The sequence below is a fragment of the Cyprinodon tularosa genome, unplaced genomic scaffold (assembly GCF_016077235.1).
Source record: "Cyprinodon tularosa strain WSP-4 unplaced genomic scaffold, ASM1607723v1 ctg1225, whole genome shotgun sequence".
Taxonomy (NCBI): domain Eukaryota; kingdom Metazoa; phylum Chordata; class Actinopteri; order Cyprinodontiformes; family Cyprinodontidae; genus Cyprinodon; species Cyprinodon tularosa.
In genome coordinates, this window is record NW_024038032.1 from 36036 (window position 1) to 55441 (window position 19406).

Here is a 19406-nt window from a genome sequence, read left to right on the forward strand (position 1 = left end):
AGCCAGACTGAAACTCTTTAAATAGTTCATTATGGTGTAAGTGATAGCAAAATTGTTTGGCAACTACTTTCCCAAGAATTTTTGATTTAAGTGCAGATTTTTTTACTGAAAGCCGGCGGGCAAAGTTTGCAGAGAAATGTAAGATTGTTGCCATCATCCTCACCGACCACCTGGTCATAAACCTGTTTTAAGTGATCATACTGCTGCTTTGTCGCCTCCACGGTCGCCTCCATGCTGCTGTGGCTTCCGTGCTGCATTTTGTTTTGATGACGCACGCGGCTGTAGGCTACGACGCTGGTAGCTGCTGTTGCCAGATTGGGTGTTTTTCCCGCTACATATTAAGGCCTGTTTACGGTGTGATTTAGCCGGGGTTTCACCTGGAGGGCTTTATAGAAATCTGGCAACCTATTGAATGGAGCTGAACTGAGAGAGCGTGCCGTTCATAGACACCAGAATGAACGAGTTCACAATAACGTTCATCAGGCAATAATGCAGTACGTTCAGTTCACGTTCGCCCAAAATATGAACGAGTTCATGAACTTTCGTTCAATGAACGAGTTCAGGCACAACACTGGATATAGGTCTATAATTGACCAAGTCATCTGGGTCAAGAGACAGTTTCTCAAGAAGAGGTTTAATTCCAGCAACCTTAAAAGCCTTTGGTACATATCCCTGTAACAGAGATAGATTAATCACATCTAAAATGGAGGATATCAGTGAGCATCTAAAGATTCTGAAACTCAGAGAAAATGTTGGAAACATTCTATTTTACAGCAGTTTGGTTCTAAAATATAAACAATCTTCACTTAGCCTTGATCAGTCTGGAGATCTGTACTTTGGGTCTGGGTTTTCCATGCTTGTGCCTCTTCAAATACGAACCTCCTGGAAAGCTTCCAGAAAGGAAGTGGTGTGGGGTGTCTGTCCTCCAACACCATGGGGGCAAAGGAGCACCCCTGAGGAGTGTCTTTTGATATTGTCTTGGAGGGTGTTGTAGAGCAAGTCAACTACAGAGCAAAACTTTCATCTTCCTCACCCAGTGGACACAGTTCATATAAAGCATGGACATTGGTGGACAGTGGCCCAAATTATCATCATGGTTTGTAGCACAACATTCCCCCTTTTAGATGTGGAAATGGTCACGAACTGACCCCAGTCTAACTGTAAAACATTTCATTTTCTCCAGAGGTTTTCTGTCTGGTTAAGGCAGGTCTGGCAGGAAATCTGACCATAATAGACTAATTATACATTCCAAATTAAAATCTCTTAACACCTTCATAACCTGCTGTTCAACCTTCATCATTCCTCAAGTTTTAAAACAAAATAAAGGATAAAACTGATAGATGTTAGAAAGTACTGACCATTGTCACCCTCTGGGCTATGATACGTTTTACAGTCAGCTTGTAATTGAAAAACTTCGTATTCTGTCACTTCAGTGAGAACATGGTGAAGATTACTAGTCATCAAGGTCCTGGTCAAAAATTAAAAGTTCAGTTTAGGCAACTGGAGGTGAAGTTTTCTAGAAGACGTTTCTCCTCTCATCCAAGAGGCTTCTTCAGGTCTAACTAGTGATGAAGAGCACAGAGATTATTATACTGCAGGAGGAACAAGGAATGAGGAGTAACCAAAGGAGGCTCTGATCCCTCCTAAGCCGGGCATACACTGTGATTTTTTTTAAATCGTTGCATGCAGCTACAGAAACCGCAGGGTGACACAACAACGCACTGATGCGATCTACCTGCTCACACTGTACGTCTATAAACCAGGTGGGACTCAGCTCCGCAGTGAGATGGCGCCACTCGGACTCGTCTATCCGAAAGTCAAACCAGTAGAAGAGGAATATGAAGCTCAATAGAGTGAAATGCGCTGCCTTGGCAATTTGGTGCTGAAAGTCCTAAAAAGAAAAGGCGACGACGTATTTGGACAAAGACACGGCTGAGCAAACGTGGCTACTACGGTCTGTCAGTTTTACAGGAAGAACTCCATTTCACTAATTGCACCCCCACCATGCTTCTGGGTTTTCATCTGAGAGGAAGAAGAATCCTTGTTTGCCCACTGAGCGATTTGCCCACGACCACCTTACGACAGCCGACTGAATTTCAAACATGTTTGATTTTCTCCCGACCTCATGATTCCTGATCAGGAGGTGGTCGTTAGAGGCTGATCGCCCCTCGTTACCCCCTGTACACCACGCACCATCAGGCTGAAAGTCGGCCCGATGGGAAAATTCTCACACAACTGGAGAACGGTCTGTAAAGGGTAAAAAAAAATCACACGGCGCCTGGCTCTACTGGATTGGCCATGGTGGTCATCTGGGAGGTTAAAGGTCATTAGGGGGCTCTGATGATGATTATTTGATCTGGTTGAACTGTAAAGTGCCTTGAGATGACATGTGTTGTGAATTTGGCGCTATATAAATAAACTGAATTGAAATTGAATTGAAATTGATGGGTCGCTAAGCTCCTACATTTCTTTCATGATGCAGACCTCCACTTTACCGTCGCTATGATCCATCTGATCATCATTCTGCAGGACTGGATCAGGCCGGACCTGTGAGCCATCAGAACCAATGTGCTGGTTCTGTTGAGCAGCAGGAATAAAATCCCAGTAATCAAACAGACGAGAAAATTAACACAAAAATTGTTTATTTTATAAATTTCAATGAAATAAAAAACGGAATCTTTATTTCTCAATGTTCTGATTCTAGAGGGCTACCGGGTTCTGTTCAGGGTTCTGTCTTGGATAGACACTGTAGTCCAGGCAGCCTCCAGTGCCGAGCGCTGCTGTTGACCCGGAGGTCCAACCAGTCCTGCTGGGTGGCCCCCAGCGCAGTACTGGAAGCACAAACTGGGATTAGTGGATCAGTGCAGCTGCTAAGGAGAACGGGTGCACAGTGCCATACCTGGACGCCAGGTAAGGTTCTGCCGGGGCGGACATGTCCGCTGGGGGGAGGACCGGATCCTCAGCGTCCACAGAGCCCAGGTTGGTTATGGTTCCGTCCTCAGTAGCATCCAGGCTGGTTCTGCTGCCTTTAACTGGACCTGGTGGGACACAGAGCAGACTGAATGATCCAGAACCACAGACATGGCTTCCTGCAGCATAGGCTCGCCCCCTGCTGGCCCAGCAGTGTAACAACAGCTGTGTTTCATCTCCAACTCATTGCCAAGATTAATCACCATCCGTTCTGCGCATGCTCGAACACAATAAGATCTGGATCGTCGAAAACTACGTAACAACGGTACTAATTAGCTAAAGGCACCACCAACGCCTGGCATCTCCATCAGCTGGAGGCACCACCAATGCCTGGCATCTCCATCAGCTGGAGGCACCACCGACGCCTGGCATCTCCATCAGCTGGAGGCACCACCGACGCCTGGCATCTCCATCAGCTGGAGGCACCACCAATGCCTGGCATCTCCATCAGCTGGAGGCACCACCAACGCCTGGCATCTCCATCAGCTGGAGGCACCGCCGACGCCTGGCATCTCCATCAGCTGGAGGCACCACCAACGCCTGGCATCTCCATCAGCTGGAGGCACCACCAATGCCTGGCATCTCCATCAGCTGGAGGCACCACCAACGCCTGGCATCTCCGTCAGCTGGAGGCACCACCGACGCCATGGCATCTCCATCAGCTGGAGGCACCACCAATGCCTGGCATCTCCATCAGCTGGAGGCACCACCAACGCCTGGCATCTCCATCAGCTGGAGGCACCACCAACGCCTGGCATCTCCGTCAGCTGGAGGCACCACCGACGCCTGGCATCTCCATCAGCTGGAGGCACCACCAATGCCTGGCATCTCCATCAGCTGGAGGCACCACCAACGCCTGGCATCTCCGTCAGCTGGAGGCACCACCGACGCCTGGCATCTCCGTCAGCTGGAGGCACCACCAACGCCTGGCATCTCCGTCAGCTGGAGGCACCACCGACGCCTGGCATCTCCGTCAGCTGGAGGCACCACCAACGCCTGGCATCTCCGTCAGCTGGAGGCACCACCGACGCCTGGCATCTCCGTCAGCTGGAGGCACCACCAATGCCTGGCATCTCCATCAGCTGGAGGCACCACCGACGCCTGGCATCTCCATCAGCTGGAGGCATCACCAACGCCTGGCATCTCCATCAGCTGGAGGCATCACCAACGCCTGGCATCTCCATCAGCTGGAGGCATCACCAACGCCTGGCATCTCCGTCAGCTGGAGGCACCACCAATGCCTGGCATCTCCATCAGCTGGAGGCACCACCAACGCCTGGCATCTCCATCAGCTGGAGGCACCACCAACGCCTGGCATCTCCATCAGCTGGAGGCATCACCAACGCCTGGCATCTCCGTCAGCTGGAGGCACCACCAACGCCTGGCATCTCCGTCAGCTGGAGGCACCACCGACGCCTGGCATCTCCGTCAGCTGGAGGCACCACCGACGCCTGGCATCTCCATCAGCTGGAGGCACCACCGACGCCTGGCATCTCGCCTTGGGTCTCCTGGCGCCCTCCTCAGTGCTCTGGGGGGGCGCCTCTTCGGCTCTCCACAACCACTATTGAGCATTTTTCCTTTGGATAAACTTCACATGCATGAGTGCACTCTAACAAGCAACTACAGGTTATTGGTTCCAGGTACTCAGAGATTCACTTCCATACAGAAAGCCCATATTCTGATCTTCAGGTAACACAGAGTACATGTCAGATTAAATAATGCTATTTATACTTCAGCGATAGTATCTAGGTGCTGCTTTATTGTGTCTCGTACCATGTCTGTTGGTTGTTCTGTTCTTTTTCCATCTCTTTGCAGGTGATGAAGCAGACTGAAGATGTTTTATCATTATCTCCCTTTTATCTCCTCTTTCTTTCAGCTTTTCTCCTTTTTTTCTGTTTTTCCTTTCCTGCTCTACTTACATTGCAGTGTCCATATAATCTGTAAAACTCCCTGCATAATTAGAACAAAGCTATTTATATGCATGAAACAAGCAGAGCACTATGGCGAAAGGCGTACTGCTCCACTTGTGAAAGTAAAATCTGTTGGGCTCTTTTTGGCATCAAGACAATTAATCTTATTGTCACATTGCCAGACAGGACACTGTAAAAAAAAAATGCTTTCCATAAAATCATATTATTCTTATTTAAACATTAAATTAAAAAAATGTGAAACTTATAGACTAAATACATATCATATAATCAGTGTTGGTTAAGTTACTTTAAAAATGTAATCCGTTACAGTTACAAGTTACCTTGTTTAAAATGTAGTGTAACTTTTTCGATTACTTTTAAAAAGTAATGTAACTAATTACTTTTGATTACTTTTTGATTACTTTAAGGTTTTAATGAGTATTGACCCATGTTCAACATTTATTTTTTGAGAACTGAATGTGAACCTTAAAAAAGCACTAAGCTGAGAGGGAACTGCTGACAGGCAATCACAGGATGTCCACAAGAAGAGATGCCAGCACCAGGCATGGAAGGTTTTCTCAGACTCCTCTCATCGGGCCATACTCTTCTCTGTTCACAAACCACTTCTTTCCTACAGCGGTCACCTTATTGAACTCTTCCCAAAAACCAGTCTTTCCTTCCCCTCTATCCATACCTTACTGTACCATCCCAACATTTGTTGGGATGGTACAGTAAGTGTGTACAGTAAGTGCAAGTGTTGCTCTTCAATTCGCACCTGTAGTTTTCACTACTGCTCTCTAATTAGAGTATCTTAGTGGCACACATCAGATTGAACTATCTGGAAATTAAAGGTGCCAATAAAGTTAAAGCTGATATATTTTTCACATTTTTATTAAAAAAAATATACTGTAGTTGCTTGTTTTAATGAGTGTTTGGCTATGTAAAAGAAATGGCTAATCTTGGCCACATGAGCTCTCTATGGCCAAGAACCTTGAAAATCACTCATGCTTTTTTTTTTTTAAAACACTTCTGCTTAGCCACTTGGCTAGTCCCTTTCCATCACACACTGCTTGTTGGTAGGTGGGTAGCTTTCGTTTTACTAATTTACATACAGAATTAGGCTAAAGCGAGTTGGGATTTACACTGACGCTAGATATTTTTACTTGCATATTGCAGGAGGGAAATTAGTTTTTTTTTTTTTTGCAAAGCAGACATCTGTACACTTATTTTTTTATCTGAGGATTCAACAAGTTTCATAATCTCTGAAGATAAGGCATGGCCGTGGTGGCTGCTCTTCTCGCTCTGCTCCTGTCTCCTCCTCCATCCTGTGTTTGTGGCTCTGTGTGTCTGTGTGTGTCGTTCTGTGAGTTCCACTACAGTACGCATGCGCATGTTTCGTAGATACAGACAGGAGAGGCAGAATAGAGGCTCATGCCTGAATGTCCAGCAAATAACTCCGCTTGTTGTTTCAAAAATAGAAAACCTGGTTTCATCTCTTAGTTATGCCCTGGATTTTGTAGCGTTTGTGGACGCTACGTCGCTACTTGATCAAAGCAATAACGTCACTACTTGATAAATAAAGCAGCGACGCTACGGTCAAGCTACTGGAACATGCAGTTAAACTAATAGCTTTGCTACATGTAGCGGCGCTACTGCCCATCACTGTTTGATGCGCTGCTTGAGCTGAAAAAGAACCGTCCGCTCGCTCGCTGTTCCTCAAGGAGGCTCCACCAGCACAGGATGGATCATCAGAGTGGCAAATATGATAGAGACAAGGAGCCGTAGCGGGAAAGGCGATACAGGGCGCGAAGCAATAAAAATATCATTACATATTTCGCAAAGGTTTTCTTTATATTTTTAAAAAAATTTAACTAAATTTGTAATTCTCAATATTTTCGGAAGTAACTGTAACTGAATTACATATTTTCTCATTGTAACTGTAACGAATTACAGTTACTCTTTTTTTGTTATTAAATTACGTAACGTCGTTACATGTAATCCGTTACTCCCCAACACTGCGTATAATAAATCTATTATTTCTGGATAGTTACCTAAAATGTTCTTACCTTTAACTATCAAATGTTGAGAAATCCTTAATTTTCTCCTGGAATCAAAATCCAGATGTTTGGGAAATAATTCATTCTGACTATAGAACTGCAGATCATGAATGAATCTGTTGTTTGATCAGTGATGTTAGTGAAGTACAGAGAAAATGAAACAGCTAATCTAATCGTTTACCCTGAGTGATGTATATTGGCGGATGCTCGGAGCCACAGTGACGTTACAAAGGTTATTTAAGTGTTTTTTTATATATTGCTTTTTTAATTTTTTAGAATATGAAATATTTATAGAAATAAAAAACTATATTCAAAAGGATCCCAGCCCATAAAAAACAGAAGAATAAAAAAATAAGAAAAACAAAGTATTGCCAAATCGGAAGTTATTATGTTCACGCAGGACGGACGGACAGGAAGCAACAATGCTAGCTACTACGCAGGAGAATCTGATGACATCACAGAGGAACGGGTCACTCCGAGGTCAGAGAAGCTGGCAGAGACAAAGCCCCCCCCAGCTGACAGAGACCCCCCCATCAGCTAACAGCTAGCTATCCCCCTAGCAGCTGCTGTTGCATGTGGTGTGGAGTGAGAACGTGTGCCACTTACAGCAGCGTGTGAACGGCTCCCAGGCTCTGCGCTGTAGGTACGGTTTCACCACTGGCTGCTGCAGCAAACAGAACAGCGCCGAGTCCATCTGCTGAAAAACCCTGCAGAGCATCATCATCATCAGAACCCACCAGAAATGACTTTATTATTTAGGACAATCGGACTGCTGTCCTGTCCAGAACCTTTGTGGACAGGATTTCTAGGTGCAGCCAAGGCCGGGGGGGTTCTGGTAGGAGGACCAGTGGATCTCCTCTCTGCTTTTTGCAGATGATGCGGGTCCTGCCTCCCTGTGAGGGGATCCAGGCCCATCCCACCAGGACACCATGTTCGACCATGCTTCTCTGCTGGCCTGGAGCGATCGGCCGCTGGGACAACCTGGTCCTGGATGAGTGGACCTTGGTTGACAGCTGCTGAATCCCATCTTCTTCAGTTAGATAGAATGATCAGAGTTTTACTAACTGTGCTCGGGGGGAATCAGAGCAAATGGATTTCTGTCCACATCAGATGAAAAACAATCATCTCAGATGTTCAGCTGTTAACCAGGCCTGCAGGCTCTCGTCCACAGACTGGGACGGCTACACTGCTCCTGCGGGGTTGAAGATCATCTCCCCCTAGTGGTCTGGAGCTTGTTTTGTTCTTGCAGCGTTTTCTGGTTGTGGGTCTGATTCTGAATGTTTGCAGCCCTCAGCCAATCAGAGCTCTGGATTCTCTCTTCATCCTCTGACATGGGAGCTGGCTCGGAGCTCGTCTGCCTGGCTGTGTGTTTCCTGGACGGGGCCGCCTGTGGAGCTGGTTGACAGTTGCCTTTTTTATCTATGCTTCTTTTTCTATGTCTGCTTCTGTCTCCTTGAACCCCAGTGGGCCTCAGCAGATGGCCGCTCACACTGAGCCTGGTTCTGCTGGAGGTTTCTTCCTGTTCAAAGGGAGTTTTTCCTCTCCACTGTCGCTACAAGCAAGCTTAGTGTGAGGAATTGCTGAAGAGTCAATGAGTCGATGCAATCAACTGGTTTTCATTAGATAGAGAACTTTGAGTCAATCTGACTTGATGATCTGGTTGATCTGGATCTATAAAGTGACCTGAGATGATGAGAATTGGTGCTGTCGCTGTCTGCACCATCAACACCAAGTCCAACTTGGTCTCACGGTTTACACCTTGGGGGGTTGAATCAATAAACTTGATTCTGATTCTAGAAATAAACTAAAGTGGTTTCTCCTTAAAAGGCTGAAGCAGAGTGGGGACAGAGGGGCGGGGCTACCTGAGAGCGAGGAGTCTCTGGACGAGGTCGGCCGACAGGCCGTACTTGTCAGACTTGATCATCTCTCTGATTGAATCAAAGTCCTCCTTTAGCTGCAGCGCCCCCTGGACACTAAAAGAGGAACAACAAAAACATACTTCAGACAAGAGAGAGACAGAACCTGTAAGATTTCTTCTTCTGTGGTATGACTGTGTTCCTTCCTCTGCCCCAGTGTGGGTGGAGGCTCTGTGGTTTCTAAACGACCAGGTGACTCAGAAGAAAAGTTTGTCCATCTGAACCATTTTGAGTTTTATTAATGAACAGATCAGCTCTGTGTTCTATTTCCTCCAGGCCTCCAGAGGGCAGCACGTCTATCGGCTCTCCTTTCTCACTGTGGGAACATGAAGGAACACGGTTTCTCCATGGCTGAAAACAAACCTGAATTTGATCTTCTGCCGTAGGATGTGCTCCATCCAGGCCTCCATGAAAGCCGTCATGGTGACACTGAGCGCTCCGACACGAGCCTCTTCTGACAGCGGCGCCTCCAGGACTCGGCCAATCACAGCCTGAGCTGCCAGTGATGCGTATTCACTGGGGCTGCTGGGGAGGCCTAGACAGCATCACAAAGATCCACATGAACATCAGCAGAGAACAAAGTTCTCCAGACAGGAGGAGGTTCTGATCAGCAGAGCAGAACCGGATCACCTGAAAAAGATCTGGAAGTTCTGGAGCTGCTTCCTGCTAATTAAGATATTCAGCTGAAGTTACAGTGCTCCACCTAAGCTACACCTCAACTATACCTAAGCTACACCTCAGCTACACCACAACTCTGCCTCAACTCCACCTAAACTCCACCTCAGCTACACCACAACTCCACCTCAGCTACACCACAACTCCACCTCAGCTACACCACAACTCCGCCTCAACTCCACCTCAGCTACACCACAACTCCGCCTCAACTCCACCTAAACTCCACCTCAGCTACACCTCAACTATACCTAAGCTACACCACAACTCCACCTCAGCTACACCTCAACTATACCTAAGCTACACCTAAACTCCACCTCAGCTACACCTCAACTATACCTAAGCTACACCTCAACTCCACCTCAGCTACACCTCAACTATACCTAAGCTACACCTAAACTCCACCTCAGCTACACCTCAACTATACCTAAGCTACACCTCAACTCCACCTCAGCTACACCTCAACTACACCTCAGCTACACCACAACTCCGCCTCAACTCCACCTCAACTATACCTCAGCTACACCTCAACTACACCTCAGCTACACCACAACTCCGCCTCAACTCCACCTCAACTATACCTCAGCTACACCTCAACTACACCTCAGCTACACCTCAGCTACACCTCAACTACACCTCAGCTACACCACAACTCCGCCTCAACTCCACCTCAACTACACCTCAGCTACACCACAACTCCGCCTCAACTCCACCTCAGCTACACCTCAGCTACACCTCAACTCCACCTCAGCTACACCACAACTCCACCTCAACTCCACCTCAGCTACACCTCAACTCCACCTCAACTCCACCTCAACTCCACCTCAGCTACACCTCAACTCCACCTCAGCTACACGTCAGCTACACCTCAACGACACCTCAGCTACACCACAACCTCACCTCAACTCCACCTCAGCTACACCTCAGCTACACCACAACTCCACCTCAACTCCACCTCAGCTCCACGTCAGCTACACCTCAACTACACCTCAGCTACACCTCAGCTACACCTCAACTACACCTCAGCTACACCACAACTCCACCTAAACTACACCTCAGCTACATGTCAGCTACACCTCAACTCCACCTCAACTTCACCTCAGCTACACGTCAGCTACACCTCAACTCCACCTCAACTACACCTCAGCTACACCACAACTCCACCTCAACTACACCTCAGCTACACGTCAGCTACACCTCAACTCCACCTCAGCTACACCACAACTCCACCTCAGCTACACCACAACTCCACCTCAACTCCACCTCAGCTACACCACAACTCCACCTAAACTCCACCTCAGCTACACCACAACTACACCTCAACTCCACCTCAACTACACCTCAACTTTACCTCAGCTACACGTCAGCTACACCTCAACTCCACCTCAGCTACACCACAACTACACCACAACTACACCTCAACTACACCTCAGCTACACCACAACTCCACCTCAACTCCACCTCAACTACACCTCAGCTACACCACAACTCCACCTCAACTCCACCTCATCTACACCTCAGCTACACCACAACTCCACCTCAACTTTACCTCAGCTACACGTCAGCTACACCTCAACTCCACCTCAGCTACACCTCAACTACACCTCAGCTACCCCACAACTCTGCCTCAACTACACCTCATTTACACCTCAGCTACACCACAACTCCGCCTCAACTCCACCTCAACTACACCACAACTCTGCCTCAACTACACCTCATTTACACCTCAGCTACACCACAACTCCGCCTCAACTCCGCCTCAACTCCACCTCAACTACACCTCAGCTACACCTCAGCTACACGTCAGCTACACCTCAACTCCACCTCAGCTACACCACAACTCCACCTAAACTACGCCTCAGCTACACCACAACTCCACCTCAGCTACACCACAACTCCACCTAAACTACGCCTCAGCTACACCACAACTCCACCTCAACTACACCTCAGCTACACCCAGAGGCGCACCTTGTCAACAGGCAAACCAAGCAACTGCTTGGAGCCCCGAGCCGCTGGGGGCCCCCGAGAGCCAGCTACTGTACATCCGGTAGATAAACAGCAACAGGCGAGCATGAAGTGGCAACGCTATAGTGACTGAGGAGATGCACAACTGCATTTAAAAAATTCCGATTGGATGGAATGTTGATTGACATTGGCTTTGGCCAGTCAAAATCCAGCCCAGCCCAGCCCAGGTGGATGACATCCCTTAATAAAAATGAACGTAGCCTAGCGAATGGGTGACGTTGTAGGCCTATCGTTCAGTAAATTGGAAAGCAATAATGTAACTAAGCTGAAGGAAAATGATTCATTTTCCATGTCTCAAGAGAGACTTTCAGGACTGGCGCTTATTTCTATAGAGTATAGCGTGCGAAGGTCTTTGGATCTGGAGGACTTAGTGTCTGCATTTGCACAAGCCAAGGCCTGTAAGCAGCAATTCTGGAAGCAGTATAGGACCTAGTGTTTATTTCGTTAACGAAAACTAAACGAAAATATTTTCGTCAACGCACATTTTTCACCAAACGAAAACTAGACGAGACGAGACGAAAATCCCCACTAATAAACAATAACTGGGAGTAAATCAGAAATCATTTTCGTTGACTAATAAAGACGAGACGAAAATGCAGTTCGGTAAATAAAGACTGGACTAAAATCTATGGACATTTTAGTTCACGAACAAAGACGAGACGAAAATTATATATTATTATTTTCTGTTTTTTTTTTCAAATCCTGTCTCGTGTCCTCCTCCTCCTCCTCGTCAGCTCCCACACACCCACTTTCAAACCCGGAGCGGGCACAGAGTAGCCTACTCCGGGACTCGGGAGAAAGAGGAGACGTGCTATATGGACACATTTTCGCTTTTAAGTGGAGAACAAACCCAAATGCTTGATTTTAGTGGAAGGGAAGGAATATGGCCACATGATGGCTGGAAAAAACACAACAAACCTGAAGAGACGCGTCGCAGTTCACCACAAAGACATTACGGTAAGTTACCAGAAAGATTGGTGGTGATTGTTTATAATGTAACATTAAATCGACGGCTATAATATCCCAATGATAAACTAACTGATGTTGGCTAACTTTCATAGTATTTAGTATCCAGGCTGGCTACGTTACGTTAGCTTGTTAGCACGTAGCGACGGTAGCCACTTGTTGATAGCATAGTATGTAAAGTTAAATTTATGCTAACTTGGATATGTTATACTGGCCGGGCAACTATAGTTTCTGTTAAATTGCAAGTTTGATTAAAGCAGACAGACGTTTTAGGTTATCTAGGAGCAGCAAGTGAACTATAGTTAACAGAAAACACCTCGGCAGCTACACATGTATGCTAAATGCTAAAAGGAACTGACACTATTTATCAGGATAAGACAAAATAAAAATAATATGCCACACATAATTCAGAGCAACTTTAACCTAGATTTTCATATACAAAATAGTCATTGCTAGGGGAACCACTGCAGGGATGTCTTTATTTGGTGACATAAAATGCTGCTCTGTTTATCTGCACATTACTATTACAAGGACATTTGAATTGAATTGGCATCAATATGTGCAATCAATATATGCAACCAAAATGCATGCACACCTAAAAATGAATGCAATTTATTCCTGCATTAAATGATAGTTAGGTTGTTTGTATGAGTTTGAAATGGATGGTGAAATGTAGTTTTTATAGAGACTTAGTTTTTGTTAAGGAAAAAAAGAGACCTATATGCTACTTATACACTTGGAATTCGTGTTATGCTGTGCATCTATCCTAACATTGTATTAATTTCTGTTCCAGATTGAAGATACACCACCACCAACAACAACAACAACCTACCAGCCACCTAGAAACAATGACAGGCCAGCTAAAGCTGGAAGGAAAGCACTTTTGTTGTATCAGTTGGAGTTTTTTATTTATTTATTTTTTTAACAACATTGACCTCAAATCTATTTATTTTATTATTCAATGTGAACTAGCTTTAAACAGCCAGCACTTGTGTAAAGTTCATAAGACACTTTATTTTATTTATTTGTTTCCTTTGCCAGGTGTGTTTTATTTGTTTTAATGCAAGCATTTGTGTTTGTGTTCAAAATAAATATGCAAATATTGTCAGAACATCTTCCATGTCTGCATGTGTTCCTTAAAATTGTGTTTTTTATTAAAAAGATGAGAGAAAATGTTGAAATAATTTTAGGAAATCTTAAACGTTATCTGCTGACAAAAAAGTAAAAGGTTAAAATTATATCCTGACTAAAACTAGACTAAAATGTTGACAGTTTTTGGTGACTAAAACTAAACTAATAAAATTATGTTTTCTTGGACTAAAATAAAGACTAAAATGCTCTGACTTAAGTCGACTAAAACTAGACTAAATAAAAATGCGATGATGTCGACTAAATGTGATAAAAACTAACAAGCGATGCTGAAACTGGACTAAGACTAAAACTAAATTTAAAAATGGCTGCTAAAATTAACACTAGGACCCCAATAATTTCACTACACTTACTATACTTTATATTTTGTACAAAGTTTATATTGGGTTTTTAAAGTAATTTACTGTTTTTTTTTTTATTATACATTTATTTTAATTTATTAGTTTATTCTTTACTTTTATTCTTTTATATTTTCCACAATAACAAGGTTGTTCATGTTTAGAACATTTGGAATAAAAAAAGTTTTATTTAATACATTTTTCTTTGGTATCAGATTATTTATAGCCTAACATAATGGTGATGAACACTGGTCAGGAGGGCCCCCTAGGATTTTTTGCTTGGGGCCCCCACAGACTCTAGAATCGCCTCTGGCTACACCACAACTCCACCTCAACTACACCTCAACTACACCTCAGCTACACCACAACTCCACCTCAACTACACCTCAGCTACACCACAACTCCACCTCAACTACACCTCAGCTACACCACAACTCCACCTCAACTACACCTCAGCTACACCACAACTCCACCTCAACTACACCTCAGCTACACCACAACTCCGCCTCAACTACACCTCAGCTACACCACAACTCCACCTCAACTACACCTCAGCTACACCACAACTCCACCTCAACTACACCTCAGCTACACCTCAGCTACACCACAACTCCACCTCAACTACACCTCAGCTACACCACAACTCCACCTCAACTACACCTCAGCTACACCTCAGCTACACCACAACTCCACCTCAACTACACCTCAGCTACACCTCAGCTACACCACAACTCCGCCTCAACTACACCTCATTTACACCTCAGCTACACCACAACTCCACCTCAACTACACCTCAGCTACACCACAACTCCACCTCAACTACACCTCAGCTACACCACAACTCCACCTCAACTACACCTCAGCTACACCACAACTCCGCCTCAACTCCACCTCAACTACACCTCAGCTACACCTCAACTACACCTCAGCTACACCACAACTCCACCTAAACTACACCTCAGCTACACCTCAACTACACCACAACTACACCTAAACTACACCTCAGCTACACCACAACTCCGCCTCAACTCCACCTCAACTACACCTCAGCTACACCTCAACTACACCTCAGCTACACCACAACTCCACCTAAACTACACCTCAGCTACACCTCAACTCCACCTCAGCTACACGTCAGCTACACCTCAACTCCACCTCAGCTACACCACAACCTCACCTCCACCTCAACTCTACCCCAGCTCCACCATGTCTCCTAGGAAACTGTCGTCAGTCCTCCTGCTTCAAGGATTTTTTAGGTTTGTTAATCAAATCGAACTTTAGAAGGGAGCAACGACTGGATGCTGAGAGGATGAGGAGGAGGAACCTGGAATGAAACTGGACCCGCCCTGCTGGGTCCGGTCTGTACCTGTCCTTTGGCCTGGTCTCCAGTGGACTGCAGGAGGCATGGTGCGTTCAAAGATCTCCCCTGACATCCGCTTGCAATCAGTAGAGAAGTTCTCCAGCACCAGAGAGGAGAAGTCCTGGTGGAAGAACATCAGTCAACAAGCTGTGGAACATGTGTAGATGTCAAGAAGTGGCTGTGGAAGGAAGCCCCGCTTTGAAGCAGTTTTATGGAGGAACCAGGACTCCAGTTCAATGAGATTTAATGTGCTTCAGATGGACAAACTGTCTCAGATAAAAGATGTGAGAATAATCCATCTACACAAAGAAGAGCATCATTTGAAGAAGGAATGAGAAAAGCCGCTCCTCATCATCACCTTTAGCTCATTTGCAGCCCCATCCAGAGCGTCCAGCTGGTTCCTCAGGAGGCGCTGATGATAGCTCCTGGCAGTGGGATGATGCTCCGAGTCGAGGCTCCTCAGAAAGGACTTTGTGAGATCCATCATCTGCTCCACAGAATCCATTAACATCTACAGCATGAGGAACCACAGCAGTCAGCCACACGGATAGAAATAAAACTCCTCTACAGGGAAAAACTACAGAAATACCACAGAAGTCCTCACATAGATAGGACTCTACTTACAGGTTTCCATGGAAACCACAGTACCATCATTTTCACGCTTTTGCAGCAGATGGTCAACATGAAACCTTTTCTAAGGGGCAACCAGAACTATGTTTTCTGGGCAGAACCCCTTCAGAGCTGTCAAAGGTGGACCCCCTTGTTCCACCAGGATCCTGCCTGAAGCACCGGCCTCCCGGCGCTGAGTTAGATAGTTTCTACCATCCTTTATACATCTGGAGATTGGCAAAATGTAAGCGAACACTAAAGCAATGAGAGCAGGGGAGCGGTTTGACCAGGAGACTCAGCCAATAGGTTTAAGAATGGGAAACAGCTGGTTTCCCACCACCCGCTGAGCAGCCATGGCTGCGTCCTCCATCTGCTTCCATTGTTAATGTTTACTTTGATTTGTTAATAAAGCTTTAATGGCTGAAAGGAGACCTGTTGATCATGGGAAAGATGGCTTCCATAACCAGAACATATCAGGGTAGCTGCTAGCCTTGCATCAGGATAGGCCCTGTTTCCATCCTAAAATAAGTCTAAGAATTCTCTGAATGTTGTTGCTCTTTAGCTAATTTTCTGGCTCTCCATGAAGCAGAAAGACGCACCGGCAGATCTCCCTGTGAGACCAGCAGGAACCGTTCTGGACTCCAGGAGGAGAGGAACTGCTGAGCTTTAGACTCCACCCACACCGTGCAGATTTGGAGCGAGGCTAACAGTGCAGCCGCGGTGTGTCTCTGCAGAACACAGCTGGGCAGAAGGAGGCCAGAAGCTTCTGGAAGGAGAAGAAGAAGCTGTTAGAGACCCCATGGTCCAGACTGGCACAACCATTTCTAACATGATGAGCTAAATGTTCTGTTTTCACTGAAGGTTCAGACTAACAATAAATCAGCTGATGATGAATTTAAAACCTCGAACTGGAAACAGCAGAACATTAGGACAGCTGTTCTTACCGGGCGCCGAGCGGATGGACAGAAAGAAGCCCAGAGACGCCAGCAGAGGGGGGAGCAGTTGGAGGAAGTGTCTCATGGTCTGGGATGTCGTCCTTTCATCTGCTGCACAGCTGCTGCTCTCACTTCTGAGACATTTATCCTTCAGGGCTGAACCTATACCTCTGCACACAACTAAAAACATACGGAACGGAACGTTAGCATGAAATGAACCACATGTGATGTCGATGTGTCGGTCTGCAATTCTGTTCAGTTTATTTATATATCGCCACTTCACAACACGTCATCTCAAGGCACTTTACAGTTCACCACAGTAATATCAGTTCACCACAGCAACGCCCCGCCTCCAGCCTCCCTCTGAATTGCTGCTGGAAGGGAAGCAGAAGAAAAACTCCTTCTGCTCCACTAATCTTTGCTCAGTTTACTGCCTTCACAGTAACTCGCATTCACAGTCCTAATGTTTCACTCGCGTTCACAGTCGGAATGTTTCACTATCGTCCACAGTCCTAATGTTTCACTCGCGTTCACAGTCGGAATGTTTCACTCGCGTTCACAGTCGGAATGTTTCACTCGCGTTCACAGTCGGAATGTTTCACTCGTGTTCACAGTCCTAATGTTTCACTCGCGTTCAGTCGGAATGTTTCACTCGCGTCCACAGTCCTAATGTTTCACTCGTGTTCACAGTCGGAATGTTTCACTCGCGTTCACAGTCGTAACGTTTCACACCTGTTCAGTCAGAATGTTTCACTCGCGTTCACAGTCGGAATGTTTCACTATCGTCCACAGTCCTAATGTTTCACCCGCGTTCACAGTCGGAATGTTTCACTCACGTTCACAGTCGGAATGTTTCACTCGGAATGTTTCACTCGCGTTCACAGTCGGAATGTTTCACTCGCGTTCACAGTCGGAACGTTTCACTCGCGTTCACAGTCGTAACGTTTCACACCTGTTCACAGTCAGAATGTTTCACTCGCGTTCACAGTCGGAATGTTTCACTATCGTCCACAGTCCTAATGTTTCACTCGCGTTCACAGTCGGAATGTTTCACTCGGTTCACAGTCGGAATGTTTCACTCGTGTTCACAGTCCTAATGTTTCACTCGCGTTCAGTCGGAATGTTTCACTCGTGTTCACAGTCGGAATGTTTCACTCGCGTTCACAGTCGTAACGTTTCACACCTGTTCACAGTCAGAATGTTTCACTCGCGTTTACAGTCGGAATGTTTCACTATCGTCCACAGTCCTAATGGTTCACTCACGTCCACAGTCGTAACGTTTCACTCGCGTCCACAGTCGGAACGTTTCACTCGCATTCACAGTTGGAACGAGTCACTCGCGTTCACAGTCGGAACGTTTCACTCGCGTTCACAGTCGGAACGTTACACTCCTGTTCACAGTCGGAACGTTTCACTCGCGTTCACAGTAGGAACGTTTCACACCTGTTCACAGTCAGAATGTTTCACTCGCGTTCACAGTCGTAATGTTTCACTCGCGTCCACAGTCCTAATGTTTCACTCGCGTCCACAGTCAGAACGTTTCACTCGTGTCCACAGTCGGAACGTTTCACTCGCGTTCACAGTCTGAACGTTTCACTCGCGTTCACAGTCTGAACGTTTCACTCGCGTTCACAGTCGGAACGTTTCACTCGCGTTCACAGTCGGAACGTTTCACTCGCGTTCACAGTCGGAACGTTTCACTCGCGTTCACAGTCTGAACGTTTCACTTGTGTTCAAAATCAGAATGTTTCACTTGTGTTCAGATCACAGCTTATCGCAGCATATCGCATCTTATCGCAGCTTTTGCAGCAGATCGCAGCATATCAAAGCTTATTGCCACTTATCGCAGCTAATTGGAGCAGAACGCAGCCTATGGCTTTCACCTCTTTATTAAAATAACAAATTTCCCAGATTTGCCTCTGAATCACCAGTAGCCCCAGAAACCGTCCCATAGCCTTTGTTGCTGCGTCGTTCTTTTCTCTAAACATTATATTTTATATTCAATAAATGTGTTGTTTCTTTCGTAATTGTTTGTTTTATACTCGTTCACAGGATTTGCTCCAAACGCAGTCAGAAGGACATGGAAGAAATGCGAGATTGTAGGTGCTTTAAATGAGGCTGTTAGCCCAGCTAGCGGTTAGCGGCCCATCTGCTCCGACTTTCCGCTCCGTGTTTTCTTTACACCAGGGGTAACCAAAGAGAAACCAGTGGGGTCCGAATAAAGAAAATCATCAAACACTAAAGGTTTGGAGACATTTTTAATAAAAATCTGTTACTTTAAACAGAATTTAACACGGAAAAAAAGCAGGTTTTAACGCATCCATGTTATACATTTTATTTTTAAGCGGAGGATGCGGGATTTTGGGGTAAGACACTGTTGTCGGACAAAATGCAGTAATTTATAAATGTTTTAAATCAGGCTGGGTCTGGATTAGCCAGCAGGTGGGTCCGGATCCGGACGGCAGTCCGCTAATCCGTCACCTCTGCCTTACACCAACA

The 19406-nt window shown here is 46.0% G+C and overlaps 1 protein-coding gene across 3 annotated transcripts in view; it reads right to left on the minus strand.

The window, feature by feature from the left end:
- Positions 1-2625: 2625 nt before the first annotated feature.
- Positions 2626-19406, minus strand: part of ccdc142 (coiled-coil domain containing 142) — a 30402-nt gene continuing 13621 nt past the window's right edge. For 2 of the 3 annotated variants that reach the window (XM_038276180.1, XM_038276178.1), the window contains exons 8-16: positions 16917-17087; positions 16572-16738; positions 15722-15874; positions 15370-15484; positions 9217-9388; positions 8800-8910; positions 7544-7644; positions 2900-3038; positions 2626-2831 (exon numbers count right to left, since the gene is read on the minus strand). In XM_038276180.1, the coding sequence (XP_038132108.1) occupies positions 2723-2831; positions 2900-3038; positions 7544-7644; positions 8800-8910; positions 9217-9388; positions 15370-15484; positions 15722-15874; positions 16572-16738; positions 16917-17087 (1238 nt within the window). In that variant the 3' untranslated portion in view covers positions 2626-2722. The remainder of the gene's footprint in view (positions 2832-2899; positions 3039-7543; positions 7645-8799; positions 8911-9216; positions 9389-15369; positions 15485-15721; positions 15875-16571; positions 16739-16916; positions 17088-19406) is intronic. The other variant, XM_038276179.1, reaches the window with a different exon arrangement.